A 20,000-nucleotide genomic window follows, 5' to 3' on the forward strand; every position below is an offset into this window, starting at 1 on the left:
TGGTGTTGTGCTTCTACTCACATGAAGAGCTAGCTGTAAGTGTTAAAGTGTCAATGCTAACCAGGCTAATAAACAAACCATGCTACTGTGAGTAACGTTGAAGGGTAAAGTCAATGTGACTTCTTTTGTAGTTAAGTTTATGAAACAAAAGGAGCAATTTCGATTTTCTTAAATAAGGCAAAATAGGGTCTGACATTTTCACAGTTAGAATATTATTACTGTATAGACACTGAATATTTTAAAATATTTTTGGTGGATAACATAAGCTGATTTTGGCTTCACAATATTTTTTTTTTAAAAATAGGTCTATGGGACTTAACATTGGAGCTGCTCTTCAATAGGAGCATAACCACTTGGGGGGCTGGTTTCACTTTCCCTCCCTGTTGCTGTTGAACAATCTCAATAGAATTTTCGTGGACGGTAAATCCCTTTTGCAGTATCCTTAACGTTTTTCCTTAACTAAAGAAACAATTTAAGGTATTCTGTGCAACACCCTTAAATAAACCCCTTATCTAAGGATAAATTAAGCCTTAAGGGTCATACTTCAGGGGAAAAACTTCAGGTGTTTTGTGTTTACCCTCACTATGCCTCGCGCAGTGGCACCATCGTCGCGTGTGAAAAAAAAAAAGTCCCAGCGGGCGTTCAAAACGTTATGTAATCAAATACACCGGTATGGCGGTATATTAAAAAAATTCATATCATAACGAAAATATACACCGGTATACGGTGTGAACTGGTATACCGCCCAGCACTACCTAAGAGCGTCGTAAAGTCCCTCTTACGAACGTCTTAAGATTTCGCGACTGTTTCCCGAAACCATGCGTAGCTTAAGGCGTCGTGAAAACACTCAAATGAGTCTCACGAGTGCTCCAGGAGTTAATCGTTACCGGCTAAGGCGTCTTAACAGTACTTCTCACTGAGGTCACCAACAGGACATACAGAGGAATTACAACTTAGAATACATAATCCAACTTACGTTCCCATTCTTTATTGTGTTTACCTGTGATGAATTAGATTTTTTGGCGTGCAAAACAGCATAGCCTACCCACATTTAATGTGATGAAAAGCAGACAAAATGCAATCAAAAGTTATGAAGCGAGCGTTGCCAGAATAGTTTGCCATTATCTTTGCTAAGTGAGGGGCTATATTTTATTAGGCCTATAAGGGTACAAGCAGAGAAAGGAACATGTTGTTTTTAGTCTGTAGGCCCTACTGCATCAAAAATCAAGCCTACCGTTTCCCTCACTTTTCGACTTCTTTCTTATCTTCAAAAGCGTGTTCTTAAGTGACACAGCGAAAAAAGTAGCCTATTGCATGGTGCAACAATCCCAATCTTAAATAATTACAATTATTTATGTCTGTGTGTGGTATATAACCTACTTGGGATGCTTACATGCAGATGTCAAAGTGTTTCTATTTTCGTATTGATGTGAATTAATGTGTAAAATCGAAGCTTAAACAGTAGGCCTATAGCTGTGGCGTGCAGTCACCTGACATCACCATCAAATCAGAGGATATTTCAGAACTATTAACGTGGACAGCTCCCCTTAAGAGCGTCTTAAGAGCAGTGCACACGCGTTCACGCTACGAGCATGTTCGGGAAACATCGTGATGAATCGTAGAAAACCCTCTTAAGAGCGTGTCTCCGTCGTTATCGGGAAACTGGGCCCTGGTCTATTTTTCTGTAACATACACGCCGCTATCACGTCTGTGTATCATGTGATAGATTGCAGCAGACGCAACGCGAACTGAACGCTTCAGTCTGGCTGTCTGTGTGTCTTGCTGTCTGTGTGTCTGTCTGTCTCTCACCTGCAGGTGCTATTACCCTGCATCTGTGTACAGAGCTGAAAGGTGTGTGGAAGACAAGAACCTCCTACTTGCTTGTGTGTGCAGTCTGCTAAGGTGAATGCAGGTAATTGCAGATGTGTGTGTCTTACTTGCTCATGTGTGTGTGGTCTCCTAGCGTGAAGTCGGTGGGCGGTTCATCCTCCTGTAGCGTGAGCTCCACGTCAGACACCAGCGGAATACACGCCTGCAGCCCCACAAGCTGCCCCCGCCGCTCCACACACAGCTGCTCACCCAGGGGGCAAAGGTCAGGGGTCGGGGGTGGGCATTATACAGGCCACAAACATTATGAAAACGCATGTATGATATACACTACACACATAATGCCAGCATACAGGCACAGGAATTAGCACACATAGGAACACCACATGGAGTTCTGCAATGTGGACATACATAGTCATCACGTGTCAAACGTATACATTACACAGGGTGTCTACATAAAGAGTGTGAGTGTGTGGGAGAGAGAGAGAAAATGTGTGTGTGTGTGTGTGTGTGTGTGTGTGTGTGTGTGTGTGTGTGTGTGTGTGCATATGTGTGTGTGCATATGTGAGTGTCTGTGTGCGCTGTGCCTACCTTCCCAAAGCCAAAGCACTGCACTGAACCCCAAGGGCCACTCCTGCTGCTGCTCTTCTTACTGAGACACAGATCAGAACCCCTACACACACACACACACACACACACAACAACACAAAACACACACACACACACACACACACACACACACACACACACACAAAACCCACAAAACACACAACACACACACACACACACACACACACACACACACATACACATCAGAACCCCTACAGCACATGAACAACATTACACACATACACATACACTCTTACTTAAACACACACACAAGCACACAAACACACACTCTACTCACACACACAAACGTAACCCACCCTGGTTTCAGGAGGTCCTTCAGAGAGGGGGGCCTCAGCAGCATCTTAGAGGAAGAGGGGGTGGAGCGTGTCTCCCCCGGCAACCGCTGCTGAACTAGACTCTGCATCTGAGACATGCAGCTGTTCAGGAACTCAATAATCTACACAGGCACACACGCACACACACACACACACAAACACAACACACACACACACAAATAAACATGCATAACAACAATAAGAGGGTAACATGCACATTGTGAACCGTACCAAAAACATGGCAAGTTTATTTATTTAGCACATTTCATACATAGTGTTATTCTACTGCTTCTTTCAGTTTCCCATTGTGAAGGTTCTTTAGAGCGTGCAATTAAAATCGGTTATTTACCGCGGCTATGAAGTGGTTCCATTTTTTGACTTTCTTGGGCCTACATGTTTTTGTATCAGTTCGCCCGCGAGTTCTTTAGAGCGTTCAGTGAAAAATTACCCGTTAATTTGAAACATTGTATCTAGGAAAAACAGCAAAAGAAACGCACCTGGCTGAATATGTCTGATTACGGCCTACCAGAAATGACTTTTCAATGAACACCTGCTGCCCGGCGCGTCCAATTGAGAGCTGTTGGACTTAAGCGCTTCACCAACCACTCTTTGCGGCGCTGCCGTTCAGCTGCTGGCGAGGCTGGACTGGAGAGCGGCAGATCAAACTTCACCATCAATGGGAGCGTGCAGTTCAATTTACAAAAATAAAAATGCCTTATTTTGATTCCATCAATGTTTTGACTGTTTTATATGCTTAGCCTGGGTGGTAGACCAGCTGGTTAGTGTTCCAGCGTAGCAACCATTTCATCTTGGGACTATAGTAGCCTAACAGTTTTGAAATAAATACTTATTTAACAGCTTTAACTATCCAAATGAGATACAAAACAAAATACAAAAACAAAAAATTTTTAAAATTAACTTAATATATAACATGTTGTTAACAATTAGGAATAAAGCGGGATAATGGACTTCCTCCATTAGATTATCCGAAAAATAAAGCGCCGGGTTGAACTCCGGCTTGGCGTTGTGGCGCGTGGAAACCTTGAGCGTCGTTTATTTTGGGATAATCCCTAGCGGTGTCGTCAAAGCTATCCCCTGGCATCGAAATTCAAAAAGAAATAAGAGGTTTGTATGTAAACATCAATATCCAACACACTCACATCAGCACAGTGAACAGGCTCACAGAACATGGTCAAGCTCACATTCACAAATAGAATCTTTTAAACTCCTAACCCTTTGCCCCTTAACCGTCATTTACAACATTAATGATGAAAACAAGGACATTTCTAAGTGACCCCGAACTTTTTAACGGTAGTGTAGCTCTCCACAAATATACAATTTTTTAACGGTAGTGTAGCTCTCCACAAATATACAATTTTTTAACGGTAGTGTAGCTCTCCACAAATATACAACTTTTTAACGGTAGTGTAGGGTTACTACGCCATTCCAGGTCTCTTAGCTACAGTATATCTGAGTGATGTGCTCAAACCTGGGAGTGTATTGATGATGATGATGATGAAATCTCAAACCTGGGTATGCGAGACCATAGAATGTTAATAAAACTCAGCGATCTCAAGCAAAATTAACATTGTGTGGGGCGGTTACATGACAAAGTTCAAAATAATATATCGTCGTGGCTGTCAATACTGCGTGGTTTCACGGAACTGAACACAACATGACATCACTCAACATAACACATGATGTCACGGAACTGAACACAACATGACATCACTCAACATAACACATGATGTCACGGAACTGAACACAACATGACATCACTCAACATAACACATGATGTCACGGAACTGAACACAACATGACATCACTCAACATAACACATGATGTCACGGAACTGAACACAACATGACATCACTCAACATAACACATGATGTCACGGAACTGAACACAACATGACATCACTCAACATAACACATGATGTCACGGAACTGAACACAACATGACATCACTCAACATAACACATGATGTCACGGAACTGAACACAACATGACATCACTCAACATAACACATGATGTCACGGAACTGAACACAACATGACATCACTCAACATAACACATGATGTCACGGAACTGAACACAACATGACATCACTCAACATAACACATGATGTCACGGAACTGAACACAACATGACATCACTCAACATAACACATGATGTCACGGAACTGAACACAACATGACATCACTCAACATAACACATGATGTCACGGAACTGAACACAACATGACATCACTCAACATAACACATGATGTCACGGAACTGAACACAACATGACATCACTCAACATAACACATGATGTCACGGAACTGAACACAACATGACATCACTCAACATAACACATGATGTCACGGAACTGAACACAACATGACATCACTCAACATAACACATGATGTCACGGAACTGAACACAACATGACATCACTCAACATAACACATGATGTCACGGAACTGAACACAACATGACATCACTCAACATAACACATGATGTCACGGAACTGAACACAACATGACATCACTCAACATAACACATGATGTCACGGAACTGAACACAACATGACATCACTCAACATAACACATGATGTCACGGAACTGAACACAACATGACATCACTCAACATAACACATGATGTCACGGAACTGAACACAACATGACATCACTCAACATAACACATGATGTCACGGAACTGAACACAACATGACATCACTCAACATAACACATGATGTCACGGAACTGAACACAACATGACATCACTCAACATAACACATGATGTCACGGAACTGAACACAACATGACATCACTCAACATAACACATGATGTCACGGAACTGAACACAACATGACATCACTCAACATAACACATGATGTCACGGAACTGAACACAACATGACATCACTCAACATAACACATGATGTCACGGAACTGAACACAACATGACATCACTCAACATAACACATGATGTCACGGAACTGAACACAACATGACATCACTCAACATAACACATGATGTCACGGAACTGAACACAACATGACATCACTCAACATAACACATGATGTCACGGAACTGAACACAACATGACATCACTCAACATAACACATGATGTCACGGAACTGAACACAACATGACATCACTCAACATAACACATGATGCATAACACATGATGTCAGAACTGAACACAACATGACATCACTCAACATAACACATGATGTCAATGAACTGAACACAACATGACATCACTCAACACAACACATGATATCACAGAACAGTGCGCAACAATGACATCACAGAAACTATGGGTGTGTCTCACTGGTTAGTATTTAGTAAGAGCTAACAAATATGCTCTTATTTTTTTAATTTTCCAAAATGAAAAACGTGATATGTGACAATATGGAGCTTAAGTGTTGGTGCATGTGCAACTCAAATCTACGGACTCACATCTAGCAGTGACACTACCGAGGTAGTTGCTATCATAGTTAGCAACTATGCTTTTGGGAAACGGATCCCTGGTTGGTAGCGGCCAAAGACGAGGGCGGCTGGCTTCTATGGGATGGTATCGTGAGACGTGGATACTGTGGTTTACAATGTGTGGGTGTGTCTTACTGGTGTGACATAATGGGGTGTGGCTTGGATAATGTGGGTAGTGTTATATAATGGGGTGTGGCTTGGATAGTGTAGGTGGTGTTATGTGATGGGATGTGGCTTGGATAGTGTAGGTGGTGTTATGTGATGGGGTGTGGCTTGGATAGTGTAGGTGGTGTTATGTGATGGGGTGTGGCTTGGATAGTGTAGGTGGTGTTATGTGATGGGATGTGGCTTGGATAGTGTAGGTGGTGTTAGGTGATGGGGTGTGGCTTGGATAGTGTGGGTGGTGTTATTTGATGGAGTGTGGCTTGGATCGTGTGGGTGGTGTTATTTGATGGGGTGTGGCTTGGATAGTGTGGGTGGTGTTATTTGATGGGGTGTGGCTTGGATAGTGTGGGTGGTGTTATGTGATGGGGTGTGGCTTGGATAGTGTGGGTGGTGTTATGTGATGGGATGTGGCTTGGATAGTGTGGGTGGTGTTATTGGATGGGGTGTGGCTTGGATAGTGTGGGTGGTGTTATGTGATAGGGTGTGGCTTTGATAGTGTAGGTGGTGTTATGTGATGGGGTGTGGCTTGGGCAATGTGTGTGTGTCTTACTGGTTGGGATTGGCTCCATACTGCAGCAGGAGTTCAGCAGCGCTGGTCATTCCCACCAGGCAAGCACAGAACAAAGACGTCTGCCCCAGGTCATTCACACAGTCCACATCCACACCTATAATACACAGCACACGGGTGATTCAGAGACAATGTACAACACAGGTCATTCACAGAAAATGTACAGTACAGGTCATTCACAGACAATGTAAGCTTACAGCTGAGGTCATTCACAGACGAAGTACAACAATTAGCCTAGAAATCTAGACGCACCCTAGCGGCAGCAAATTTAATTTGCAGCCAGGGTAGTCTAGCAACTCATCTTTGGCTTGCGAGCTGGAAAAATGAAACTTCAATCAGGCCAATCACATTGTGTGTAGAGTCGGCGACGGTTCCGCGTGAATTCCCTGCTACTTGAAAACAAAGAAGATGGATGCTGTTGCTGACCAACAGCGGTCTTTGAATCGCGACTCGAGTTAAGCTTTTTTTAAATTGACAAAAGTTTGATCAACTAGTCAACTAGCTCCGCTGGTGGGAAAATGCATGGGATTCATGAGTTGTGTCGCTATCCTATTGCATGCAGAGGAAATTTGAAAGACAACCGTTTATCCCGCCTCTCAGATCGAGCGGTTCCAATGGATAGTTCCCAGACCCTACATTTTGATGTGGGTTAGGCTATACAGGGCTCTACAGTGCGCCCATTTCACTCGCACATGCGAGTAAAAATGATGACGTGCCAGTGCAAAAAAATATCTAGGCGCACTGGTGCGAATGACTTCTAACCATGTCAATGTTTGTCTACAAAATACACCGCAACATCGAGAAACAGTACTGGTGCAAACCATAGAATCACGTTGCGAATGCAGCATAAAACTACACCTCCCATCAACGTTAGCAGTTTCGCGTTGGGACTCGATATAGTCGCTTCTATGAAATCCATGAGCGCGCAGAAAAAGCGGAATAGTTAGACTAGCCAGCCAAGATGAAAAGATTGAAGAAATTAGTTCTTCTATCCACCGAATTCATTGGATATAGGAGGAACAGGATGAGATTCTGAGAATGCAGTGAGAGAAGGAAAGGTAACCTAACATGCCTTTTAGCCCAGTTGACGTATTGGCTGCAATATGCAAAATATAGCTGTAGCGAACAGGCACAAAAGTAGCTTCCCGTAATACTCCCATTTTATTCAAAGGTAGAACGCTACTGACAACTCCAGGCTTCCACGCATGCTTGTTTGTTTACACCGAATACAAGCTTAAGTGCAAAACGAAAGTAGGCCTAACGTTTGGCTACTGCCCCCATGAATGCAGATATAAGTATAAATGTATAAAAAAATATATATATATATCCTTGATTAGACTATGTTGGGTTTTGTGGAAGAGAAAATGGACTGTTTTAGTAGTAGTATTAGGCAGTATGCAGTCAGATAGGTCACCATGGGCATATTTGGATTAGCTACAGGTGGATTCACAAATAAATAAATTAGCCTACATTTGGCAGGATACTTGATATACAGGCTAAATGCAAATATGGCAATGTAAAAAAATAGGCACTGATCTTTAAAATCCTGTTTCCTGTAGCCTAAATGTTGTCAGTCATTCTTAATATTCGCAATTGGTGCACTGGCATGTTTAACTGTTAGCTGCAGTTTAATGTTAGATTATGTGTAAGTTAAGTACAGAACTGACTGTGCTCCCAAATTTTTGTCTGTGCTCCTAAATTTTTTAACTTGGGCGCACAAGTGCTCCTGGAAAAAAATGTTAGTGTAGAGCCCTGCTATACAACACTCATTCACAGACAATGTACAGTACAGGTCATTCACAGATAATGTACAACACTCATTCACAGACATACAATATGCAATATTTGATATTAGCAGATGTCTTACAGTCCACATTAACCACATAGACTTCGACCCCCAGTCATTCACAGACAGCATCTACACACCTTTGATGCACAGGAACACACAGGTCATTGGCAAACACTCAACACACGTCATTCACAGAGACCTCAATGACACCATCCGATTCCACAGCAACTTCACACAAATGAATCACCAACCAAACCTTGCAGCTTAGTGTACCTTTCTTGAGAAGTTTTTCCATCTTGTTGACGTTTCTCTCCAGAGTGCAGCGGTGAAGCTCTGCCTGGGGTCCCGCCTGCCTCACGACGCCCAGCCTCGCGGGGCACGGCAGGGACAATGTCGCCGCCATGCCACACACAACACACCAGTCACAAACAGGCACAGGTCACTGGGCTACACTTCCTGAAGTGAAAAAGTTTGATCCAATAATGACATTAGTTGATACTGAGTCCATTGATAAATCTAAGTTGGTTTAAAAACTATGACTATAAAGATAATTATGTTATAGACAGGCTATAAGCTTCAAGATATTACTGACACCTAAAAAGTGTTATAGGAGTGTCAAGGATGTTAGCTCTAGCAACATATCTGCCATTCTCCTGCGACTTCTAACTGTTAGTTGGTTATCCTATTTTAACTGTGTGATGTCAAATTAACAGTACTCTTGTGATATCAGGATAATGATTAAACAACACGAGATGCTTAATGCTGTACATTCTGTACCTTTATCTATAATACTCAGATATTTACTTGCTAACTATTGTTTCTTTCTTGGTTGCGCTATTTTTTGCTAACTTTTAGCTAGCAGCTAGGCTAGTGATGGCTAACGCTAGGTTGACAATGTAACTTCACTAATTAACCTCACTGGCTTTATATTTAGCAGCTTATAATGTGTATACATAATATGTTTCGTTTCTTAAACATTTTAAATCGAACATTAAATTACTGACCATGACAAATCACTGGTATATCACAGCATAACTTACTGTTGGTATGGCATATTTCATCTTCAGTGCTGTACTGCACTGCACGTGAGCATTGCAACTCCCTCGATTCCATCACTGAGTCGTGGCAGAAGGTTCCATCCAGAGCATACAAAGTATTAACAGAGAATGTCTAATAAGGGGAGAACTGCCACTCTCGGAAAACTTCCGGTTTCTGAACTGGTTGCAGTTCCTTCTGTGGTTCCACATGAGGGCGCTCGTCCACGAGTGCAGAATGCATGGAGGTCTATGGAGCTGTACCCCTCAAAATCCACTTTTCATTACATTACATTACATTACATTTGGCTGACGCTTTTTAACCAAAGCGACTAACAACATGGTAAATAGTAAGTTTTAGAACAATTCTCACAATTTTAGGACAGTTTAAAAAAAACATTAGAGTACAGTAAGAATAAGTGCGTCGGTGAGTGCTGTTTTTAGCAGTTACTTGTCAGTTTAAAACGGCTGGTGAGTGCTAGGATCAGTAAGACTTGTTGTAAGTGTTGCTATGAGAGTAGATGTTCTCTAAAGAGCTGGGTCTTCAGGAGTTTTTTGAAAGTGGAAAAGGATGTCCCTGCCCTTGTAGGAACTGGCAGTGTGTTCCACCAACGAGGAACAACAGATGAGAAAAGTTTGGATTGGCTTGAGCGTGCGGGTGGTAGAGCTAGACGTCGTTCGTCAGAGGAGCGCAGCGGTCTGGAGGTAGTGTAAGTCTGTATGAGGGCATTCAAGTAGGTGGGAGCAGAACCGGAGACTACTTTGTAGGCAAGCGTTAGAGACTTGAATTTGATGCGGGCCGCCATAGGTAGCCAGTGTAGCTGGATGAGCAGCGGGGTAACATGTGCCCTTTTGGGTTGGTTGTAGACCAGGTGCGCCGCCGCTCTGGATCATCTGAAGTGGTTTCACTGCGCAGGCTGGGAGACCTGTCAGGAGGGCATTGCAGTAGTCGAATTAGAGATGACTATTGCCTGAACCAGAAGTTGGGTAGCATCTTGAGTCAAGTAAGTCCTGATTTTCCATATGTTGTAGAGTGCGAAACGGCATGACCGGGCGACTGAGGCAACATGATCTGAGAAGTTTAGTTGGTTGTCGAGAACAACTCCTAGATTTCTTGCAGTCCTGGTCGGTGAAACAGACAGGGAGTCAAATTTGATGTTGATGTCGTGGTGTATGGTAGGTTTAGCTGGGATGACCAGCAGTTCAGTCTTTGAGAGGTTCAGCTGGAGGTGGTGTGCCTTCATCCATGTAGCTATGTCTGAAAGGCAATCTGAGATCCGTGCTGAAACCAGGGGGTCGTCAGGTGGAAAGGACAGATAGAGCTGTGTGTCGCCTGCATAGCAGTGGTATGAGAAGCCGCGCGAACGGATAATCTGTCCCAAGGAGGTGGTGTAGATAGCAAAGAGGAGGGGGCCCAGCACTGAGCCCTGGGGACCCCTGTGGTGAGATGGTGAGGTGCGGATAGCTGACCAAGCCATGATAATTAAACGAGCGTCCTGTGAGGTAGGATTCAAACCAGGAGAGAGCAGAACCGGAGATTCCCATGTCAGCGAGTATAGAGAGAAGGATACGGTGATTAACCGTGTCAAAGGCAGCCGATAAGTCAAGCAGAATGAGTACTGATGACCGAAGCGGTCGCCCTGGCTTCTTTAAGGCTTCTGTTACAGACAGCAGAGCCAAGTTTCGGTAGAGTGGCCGCTTTTGAACCCAGACTGATTGGGATCCAGAAGGTTGTTCTGTGAAAGGAAGTCAGAGACCTGTTTGGAGACTGCTTTCGTTCAATGCCTTTGGATAGGAAAGGCAGTAGTGAGACAGGGCGGTAGTTCTCGACTTGAGCAGGGTTGAGAGAAGCTTTCTTAAGTAATGGTGTTACCGGGCCACTTTGAACGCTGTTGGAAATGTGCGGAGGTTAGCGAGGCATTGATCACATGTGTGATAGCTGGAGCGATGGTCGGGCTGATGGACTGAAGTAGGCTCGTAGGTATAGGGTCCAGTGAGCATGTGGTAGTTTTCTCGGGATATAATTTTTTTTCAAGTAATTTGAGTATTGTATTCGAAAGGGGAGGCAAAGGAAATACACTCGGTTGAGTATTATATTTTTTAAAGTCACTTAATTGTTCTAAAAAGCCTTTAAAATGTGTCAATGACGTCATTCATTAGCACAATGCTTGACTCCCATTCATTCTGCACTCATGGCGATCGCCCCCAGTGGAACTCTGGTGGAACTGCATCCAAAATTCGGTACAATGGGACTTAATACGGAGTGGCAAGGCTCTCCGTAGACGGGCTCTGGTATTAACAAAGAATGTGATATTAGTTGCATTAGGCAACCTGGAAATCACTGTCACTTAGTGATATTGTATGTGACACATAATGCAAGGCCACCACAGGGTGATGACACCTTCAATGGGAAATATAATTGACAAGGAGGGTGAATTTGCTGATGTTTTTCAGCACCCAAGTCTCACTTACAAGCATTTCATTATAGCCTGCAGTTGTCCTTGACACATATTGAGCATATGGAAAATAAACTTGAACTTGAACCTGAACTAATGAGTGAACATTACTTAGGCTATCCCTTTATTTAAGATACTTATAGATACTATAAATAGATATATTTTTATTATTATTGTGAATGTTCTAACCTTCACAGACATGATCATTTTCAGCATTAGCTCAGTCATATTGTTATGTTCTTTGGCATGATACACACATGCAGGCCTAGGTGCTACACCCCCTGTGTCCATTTAAACATGCACAAATGGTTATGGTTATGGATTTAGCAGACGCCTTTGTCCAAAGCGACACATAAATACAAACAACATAATAATATTTAAAATTGAACAGGGAACAGATTAGAATGTAGGTCAAATATAATAAGGAGAATAGTTATAATACACAATAATATCAATTCAATCAATAGCCTAATAAAAAAGCAATGGAAAAAGGGGAAGGCAATAATAAAACAATAATGTCCATTCAATCAATAATATAAAACAATGACATGCTAAGACTACATTAAGGAGAATATCAATAATAAACAATAATGTCAAATTAATTAACAGCCCAATTGAAATAAAACAACATTATACAAACCATAACACATAAGCTTAAACAACTAAGTATATGTTGAATAGGAATGTCTTTAGACCCCTCTTAAACGACCCAAAACTACCACAGGAACGGAGAGCACTGGGCAATTCATTCCACCAACATGGAACCACTGAAGAAAAGAGTCTGGAATTAGACCTAGTTTTCATGACTGGTCCACACAAACAGACACTCACCAGAAGACCGCAGTGGGCGGTTTGGGATGTAAGGCTTGATTATTGAATTAAAATACCTAGGAGCAGATCCAGTTAGTGTCCAATAGGCCAAAGTGAGAGATTTAAATTTAATTCTGGCTACTATAGGGAGCCAATGGAGAGTAACTAGGAGAGGAGTTACGATGTGTCCTCTTTGGCTGATTGAAGACCAGGCGTGCTCCAGCATTCTGAATCAGCTGTAATGATCTTGTTACACAAGCGGGTAAGCCAGCTAATAGTGAATTACAATAGTCCAGCTTAGAGATGACCATGGTCTGAACAAGAAGTTGTGTGGAATCTTGTGTCAGATAAGGTCTGATCTTCCTAATGTTGTAAAGCATAAACCGACATGATTTTGCAATAGAAGATATATGCTCAGAGAAGTTAAGTCGGTCATCAATTACAACGCCCAAGTTTACGTGTACGATCTAGTTGGGGTCAGTGAAGTTGAGTCAAGCTGGATGTTCATCTGTTGGGGAATAGCTGTTTTAGCTGGAAACACCAAAAACTCTGTTTTTGAGAGATTAAGCTGAAGGTGCCGATCTTTCATCCAGGCTGAAATATCCTTAAGGTATGCAGAAATCCGGTGGGAAACACTAGAGTCATCAGGTGGGAAAGACAGGTAAAGTTGAGTGTCATCTGCATAACAGTGATAGTCAAATCCATGGGAGCGAATGGTATCACCTAAGGAAGTGGTGTAAATAGAGAAAAGCAAGGGTCCTAATACTGATCCCTGAGGCACACCTGTGTTGAGGTCATGAGACTTAGATACCTGTCCCTGCCAAGACACGTTGAAAGAACGCCCTTTAAGGTAAGATTCAAACCAATCAAGAGCTTTTCCAGAAATTCCCAGTTCAGATAGTATAGATAGGAGAATGTCATGGTTAACAGTATCAAAGGCCGCAGATAAATCTAGTAGAATTAATACTGATGACTGAGCAGAGGACTTAGCTACTCTCAATGCTTCAGTCACAGACAGAAGAGCAGTTTCAGTAGAATGACCACTCTTGAAACCAGACTGCATAGGGTCTAGTAGATTATTCTGATGAAGAAAGTCACAAACTTGCTTGAAGACCACTTTCTCCAAAACCTTTGACAAGAAAGGAAGAAGGGAGACAGGTCCTGTAGTTCTTCACCTCAGTTGGATTAAGTGTACTTTTTCTTTAGCAGAGGTGTAACCCTAGCCTGTTTAAAAGAATAAGGAACTATTCCAGAACTGAGTGAAGCATTAAATACATGTGTGATTGCTGGTAGAACAGCGGGTGAGATAGACTGTAGAAGAGTGGACGAGACAGGATCTAATGGGCATGTTGTTGGACGACTTCGCTGAAGCAATTGAGAGACTGCTTCCTCATCAAGAGGCGAGAAAGAGTCCAATGATGCGGTCATACTAACACAAGGCAAAGCCCTCCTTATAGGAGCATCAAACTGAGCACTTATTTTAGCAAATTTTTCAGTGAAAAATGTTGCAAAGTCATCTGCTGACAGTGAAGTAGTGGTGGTGGAGGATTGAGAAGAGATTTGAAAGTAGAAAAAAGTTTTCTACTGTCAGTGGCGCTCTCAATCTTGCTTCAATCTTGGTCAAATCACTGTAATAGGCGTTTACTTATGGTTACAATAAGCACTTCAGCACTTTTTTACAACTGTGGGCTACAATGAGTGTTTCCCCTTGAAATTTACTCCTTCAGCAGATCTTGGATTAAAGTTTGTTGGAAATTGAAGGTCATATTAGCACTTGGAGCAACTGCTTCCTGGAGCTCGTGCCAAAGATAGAGAGGAGGACGTCTGAAATAGACTCGAATCCTAGAACGCTCAAGGGCTGGAGAACCCAGATAACGTGAAAGATACAAATAACATACTGTTGGCCTGTTTCACTTGTAATACAGGCTTTCACCACACAGCGGCAGCAACAGCAAATGTTTTGTTAAATGTTTGATAAGAAAACATAAAATTGGCTTACGAACACACACTCACACACGTACTCTACAAAATGTATATAACAAATGAGTGCATATTTCTATGCAGGAATTAAAAAGAGGCAGTAGACCAAATTATTGAGTGATGCCTTTTTAATAAGCAGATGTAGTGACGACACTTCCTGTTTCCAGGGAGAAGGCGGGTCAAAAACACAAGTGACATATTCAAAATCGCAAGACCTCAAGCGTCAAGTGTCTCGAAGTGTCAAGAAGACAGATCTTACAAGATACACATGTGCTCCAACAAGTCGCCCGATAACTATTTCGGAAAACTGTCATGTCAGTTACGATAGCGTGACAAGAGTAGTCAAGTGTGATGGGAGGAAAGTTACTGAAGTTTTAACTTTAGCGTGTTAGCTAGTCATCTCATGCTAGCTGGAAACGCCAAGAGTAGAAAGACAGGAAAGGACGGTCCTTGTCTACTCGAATGATAGTGCATTAATGTGACAGGATGCATAGAACTATTGCCAGCTTGCCTCTTGCTCCCTCGGTAAAAATTAAACTCACAAGCGCAGGGTTCGACACCTGTGCAGACCTGAAGCATTTGCGACCACTCCAACTCTGCAAAGGTAACGTTACCATTCACATGCCACAGTGGTTTGTTGACTTGTCTTGCATAGTGCCTCGTCATCCCCATCCTAAAGGTCAACTGATATGAGAGATGGGTCAGGGAACAGTGGTAACACCTGGGGTCGCAGAACTGACGGGTCCGTCATGCGCTACACACTGTTCCAGTGTCTTTAACAGGTAGAAAGTGTTATTGTAGTTGAACATGTGTTTTGATGTGATTTTTACTCATTCTCAGTAGTCACCGTCTGTAATTTGTTATTGTGTATCAAGTGATATTTTATACAAAGCATATTATACATATTCCACTAATAAAATGTCTGTTGTTTAAACATCTAACATGCAAAGTCCATGACAACTCTGAGGGGTTACTTTGTGTTCCCTTGCAGAGTATCTCATGTGGTTGGTAGTTGGGTCATTAGGTGGTACTCTGTCGTGCTGAAGAGAATGTATTGTTGAGTTATGTTATGTTATGATCTTGTGTTCATGAGGTCATGTTAAAGGCGTGTGTGATGATGTCTTACAGTGATCATCTGTTTGCGTTATGTTATGATGATGTGTTATTGCGTTATGTTATTGTGGTCTTCTGTTTGCATTATGTTATGATGTGTTGTTGTGGTCATGTTTGTTTAATGTGATAATGTAAATGTAAATCCTAAGGTTTCTATACAAGGAATTTGGAACACACAGAGCACACAGTGAACACACAGTGAGGTGAAGCACACACTAACCCGGAGTAGTGAGCTGCCTTGCTACAGCGGTGCTTGGGGAGCAGTGAGGGGTTATGTGCCTTGCTCAAGGGCACTTCTGCCGTTCCCACTGGTCGGCGATCGAACCGGCAATCCTTCGGATCCAAGCCTAAAGCCCACTGATGTGTTCCTGTGGTCATGTGCGTTATGTTCTGATGTTTAGTACTTGTGTTGTGTGTGTTGCATGCAGAGGCAGGCATCTCCCAGGAGGAGGCGCTAGAGGTGCTGCAGACTTTGCGCTCTGATGATGGGGCGGGTGTGGCTAGCCATGCGGGCGGGGCCGGTGCTGTGAGTGGCGGACTCACTGCGCTGCAGCTTCTGCAGAAGGAGCATGCTCTGGGTGACATCATAACCTTCTGCTCCGCCCTGGACTCCGCCCTGGGGGGAGGGGTTCCCGTTGGGAAGACCACGGAGGTGTGTGGAGCTCCTGGGGTGGGGAAGACACAACTATGGTGAGTGTGTGTGTGTGTGTGTGTGTGTGTGTGTGGGTGGGTGTGAGTGAGTGAGTGAGTGAGTGTGCCTGTGCCTGTGCCTGTGCCTGTGCCTGTGTGCATATGTGTATTGAACTCCTGGGGTGGGGAAGACACAACTATGGTGAGTGTGCACATGTGTGTGTGTGTGTTTGTGTGTGAGTGTGCCTGTGTGCATATGTGTATTGAACTCCTGGGGTGGGGAAGACAAAACTATGGTGAGTGTGCACGTGTGTGTGAGTGTGTGTGTGTGCATATGTGTATTGAGGTCCCGGGGTCGTGAAGACACAGCCCTGAGGTGTGTTCAAGTTTGGCAAACATTGACGAACGCTTGAGATGAACATGTTTTTTCTAAACAGTTAAATTTGAACGATTTGGTGTTACCATTCTATTGTAACGTTAATTGCATTGTTACCGCCATCAAGCCCACGCCTAGCTCCACTGTACGTTCACGGAGAACTACCTCCGAAGACTTTTTGCAAATTGCAAACATTCACCAAAAAACTCAAGGCAAACAGAAACATGTTTGCAAACGTTCGCAAAAACGTTTGCGTATGTTTGCTCATTTGATCGCACCGTTTGATCGCACCCGATTACACCGGTGTGTGTGAGGTTAAATCTCTCCCTCATATCTTCCCTGTGTGTGTGTGTGTCCAGTCTGCAGTTGGCAGTGGACGTGCAGATCCCAGTGTGTTTTGGAGGACGGGGGGGTCGGGCACTCTACGTAGACACAGAGGGAAGCTTCCTGGTGCAGAGGGCAGCTGATATGGCACACGCAGCAGTGGAGCACTGCAGAGTGGTCACTCAGGATGCTGGTATGACACAGGAGTGTGTGTGTGTGTGTGTACCGAGGGCAGGTTCCTGGTGCAGAAGGCAGACTGGTGGCTTAGTTCAACAGTGTGGCAGAGTGGTTTGTGTCTGTGTGTTAAATGCTTAAAAACTGAAAGAGCTGTGTGTGTGTGTGTGTGTGTGTGTGTGTGTGTGTGTGTGTGTGTGTGTGTGTGTGTGTGCGCTCACTACCTATGCTGTGTGTGTGTGTGTGTGTGCGCGCGCTCACTACCTATGCTGTGTGTGTGTGTGTGTGTGTGTGCAGAGCAACAGGCAGCCTTGAAGGACTTCACCGTTGAAAACATCCTCTCTCGCCTCTCGCTTGTCCGTTGTCATGACTATGTGGAGCTGTTGGCCCACTGTTACCTCCTCCCTGACTTCCTGACCAAACACCCAGAGGTATGACACACACACACTCACTCACCCAGGTCCTCCAGTCCGATTGGCCCAGCTATCTCTTATTGTGTGATAGGTCCAGCTGGTGGTGATTGACAGCATTGCCTTCCCATTCCGGCACGACTTTGAGGATTTCTCTCAGAGGACCCGCCTCCTTAATGGGCTAGCCCAACAACTCATACAGCTAGCCACGGAGTACAACGTAGCGGTATGAGACGCACACACACGCATACTCACACACACATGCACACACACGCACATAAACATACTAGAGGTGTTAATCATCACTGATCATTCGATTCGACTTGATTACGATTATCACAAACACATTAAGCAAACCCTGCTTCAGACACAAACACATTAAGCAAACCCTGCTTCAGACACAAACACATTAAGCAAATCCTGCTTCATTTTCAGGTTGTTCTCACCAATCAGATGACCACTAAGGTGTGGAATGGTCAGTCCAAACTCATCCCAGCCCTGGGTAAGGAATTATAAACAACATTTAAACAGCTTTGTGATCCTGTTGTCTGTGTGTGCGGATGCGTGCGATGCGTGTGTGTGTGTGTATGTATGTGAGAGAGAATATAATCGATCAATCTCATTATTGTTCTGCCAAATCCCATAACCATATTCCTTTTACTTGATTGATCTCCCTCTATCTGTTGTGTGTTTGTGTGTATGTGTGTGCCTGTGCATATGCATGTTGGTGTGTGTGTGTCTCTGTCTGTCCATCTGCAGGTGAGAGCTGGGGGCATGCAGCCACACAGAGACTCATTCTGCACTGGGAGGGAACCCAGAGGTAACCTCTGACCCCTACACTACCACCGTTCACCTTATATGACCTTAGTCAGCAAAAAAACAATGACCTCATTTTCACAGATCTGTGTGTTTGTGTGTCTGGCGGTTGGGTTAGCATACTGGGCTACAGTGGGCATGGCGGTTGGCTTAGCATACTGGGCTACAGTGGGCATGGCGGTTGGGTTAGCATACTGGGCTACAGTGGGCATGGCGGTTGGCTTAGCATACTGGGCTACAGTGGGCATGGCGGTTGGGTTAGCATACTGGGCTACAGTGGGCATGGCGGTTATTGGGTGCGGTAGCCACTGGGCTACAGTGGGCATGGTGGTTATTGGATGCGGTAGCCACTGGGCGTGGGTGCTGGGTTGGCATGCTGGTTGTCTGCAGACAGAGCTGGAGATCCACCCTCCAAGAGCCAACGCAATCAACAAATGGGCTTTTGCGAGGGTGTGTGTGTGTGTGTGTGTAATACTGAGTCTCTAAATGTACAGCACTCTCCTCTCTCTCTCACACACACATATCCCAGTATCAGTGTGTGATGGATTGGTTCACTTTGCAGTGGGTGTGTAGTATGGATGGGTGTAATCATAATGTACATGTCTTCCGGTCAGTCTGCAGCACTGGACATCTTTAACCCCCCCGCACCCCACACCCACCACCATCAGACACACACTTACAAACACACACCCACCACCACACACACACTTACAAACACACAACCACCACCATCAGACACACACTTACAAACACACACCCACCATCACACACACACTTACAAACACACACCCACCACCATCAGACACACACTTACAAACACACACCCACCATCACACATACACTTACAAACACACACCCACCACCATCAGACACACACTTACAAACACACACCCACCATCACACACACACTTTAAACACACACCCACCATCACACACACACTCCTACAAACACACACCCACCTACCACCATCAGATGACCACACGCTACGAACACACACCTACCCATCACATTGGCACACTTACAAACACACACCCACCACCATCAGACACACACTTATGAACACACACCACCATCAGACATACACTTACAAACACACACCCACCACCA

The 20,000-nt window shown here is 43.9% G+C and overlaps 3 protein-coding genes across 4 annotated transcripts in view; 1 reads left to right on the forward strand and 2 right to left on the reverse strand.

Annotated features, from left to right (window-relative positions):
* Positions 1 to 3,445, reverse strand: part of LOC125285210 (inactive serine/threonine-protein kinase TEX14-like) — a 7,175-nt gene extending 3,730 nt beyond the window's left edge. The window contains exons 1-4 of the mRNA XM_048229530.1: positions 3,371 to 3,445; positions 2,754 to 2,893; positions 2,419 to 2,500; positions 1,938 to 2,071 (exon numbers count right to left, since the gene is read on the reverse strand). Of these exons, the coding sequence (XP_048085487.1) occupies positions 1,938 to 2,071; positions 2,419 to 2,500; positions 2,754 to 2,893; positions 3,371 to 3,445 (431 nt within the window). The remainder of the gene's footprint in view (positions 1 to 1,937; positions 2,072 to 2,418; positions 2,501 to 2,753; positions 2,894 to 3,370) is intronic.
* A 2,392-nt stretch (positions 3,446 to 5,837) lies between these two features.
* LOC125285215 (inactive serine/threonine-protein kinase TEX14-like) lies at positions 5,838 to 9,932 on the reverse strand. The gene is made up of 4 exons (XM_048229545.1): positions 9,810 to 9,932; positions 9,043 to 9,225; positions 6,963 to 7,077; positions 5,838 to 5,892 (listed from the first exon to the last, which is right to left on the reverse strand). The coding sequence occupies exons 2-4, from the start codon at positions 9,170 to 9,172 to the stop codon at positions 5,838 to 5,840; spliced, it is 300 nt and encodes a 99-aa protein (XP_048085502.1). The 5' UTR covers positions 9,173 to 9,225; positions 9,810 to 9,932.
* Positions 9,933 to 15,230: 5,298 nt separating this feature from the next.
* Positions 15,231 to 20,000, forward strand: part of rad51c (RAD51 paralog C) — a 10,297-nt gene continuing 5,527 nt past the window's right edge. Inside the window, exons 1-7 of one of the 2 annotated variants that reach the window (XM_048230423.1) lie at positions 15,231 to 15,653; positions 16,591 to 16,852; positions 17,528 to 17,685; positions 17,964 to 18,097; positions 18,171 to 18,302; positions 18,512 to 18,578; positions 18,836 to 18,896. In XM_048230423.1, coding sequence (XP_048086380.1) covers positions 15,536 to 15,653; positions 16,591 to 16,852; positions 17,528 to 17,685; positions 17,964 to 18,097; positions 18,171 to 18,302; positions 18,512 to 18,578; positions 18,836 to 18,896 — 932 coding nt within the window. In that variant the 5' untranslated portion in view covers positions 15,231 to 15,535. The remainder of the gene's footprint in view (positions 15,654 to 16,590; positions 16,853 to 17,527; positions 17,686 to 17,963; positions 18,098 to 18,170; positions 18,303 to 18,511; positions 18,579 to 18,835; positions 18,897 to 20,000) is intronic. The other variant, XM_048230428.1, reaches the window with a different exon arrangement.

Source organism: Alosa alosa, chromosome 2 (genome assembly GCF_017589495.1).
Source record: "Alosa alosa isolate M-15738 ecotype Scorff River chromosome 2, AALO_Geno_1.1, whole genome shotgun sequence".
Classification (NCBI taxonomy): domain Eukaryota; kingdom Metazoa; phylum Chordata; class Actinopteri; order Clupeiformes; family Clupeidae; genus Alosa; species Alosa alosa.

Coding starts and splice junctions, on each gene's coding strand:
- LOC125285215 (XM_048229545.1), bottom strand. CDS start 9,172: ATGGCGGCGACATTGTCCCTGCCGTGCCCCGCGAGGCTGGGCGTCGTG. Junction 7,078..9,042: donor GGAAAAACTTCTCAAGAAAG/GTACACTAAGCT, acceptor TGTGTATTATAG/GTGTGGATGTGGACTGTGTG. Junction 5,893..6,962: donor TATGGAGCCAATCCCAACCA/GTAAGACACACA, acceptor TGTTGTGTTCAG/TTCCGTGACATCATGTGTTA.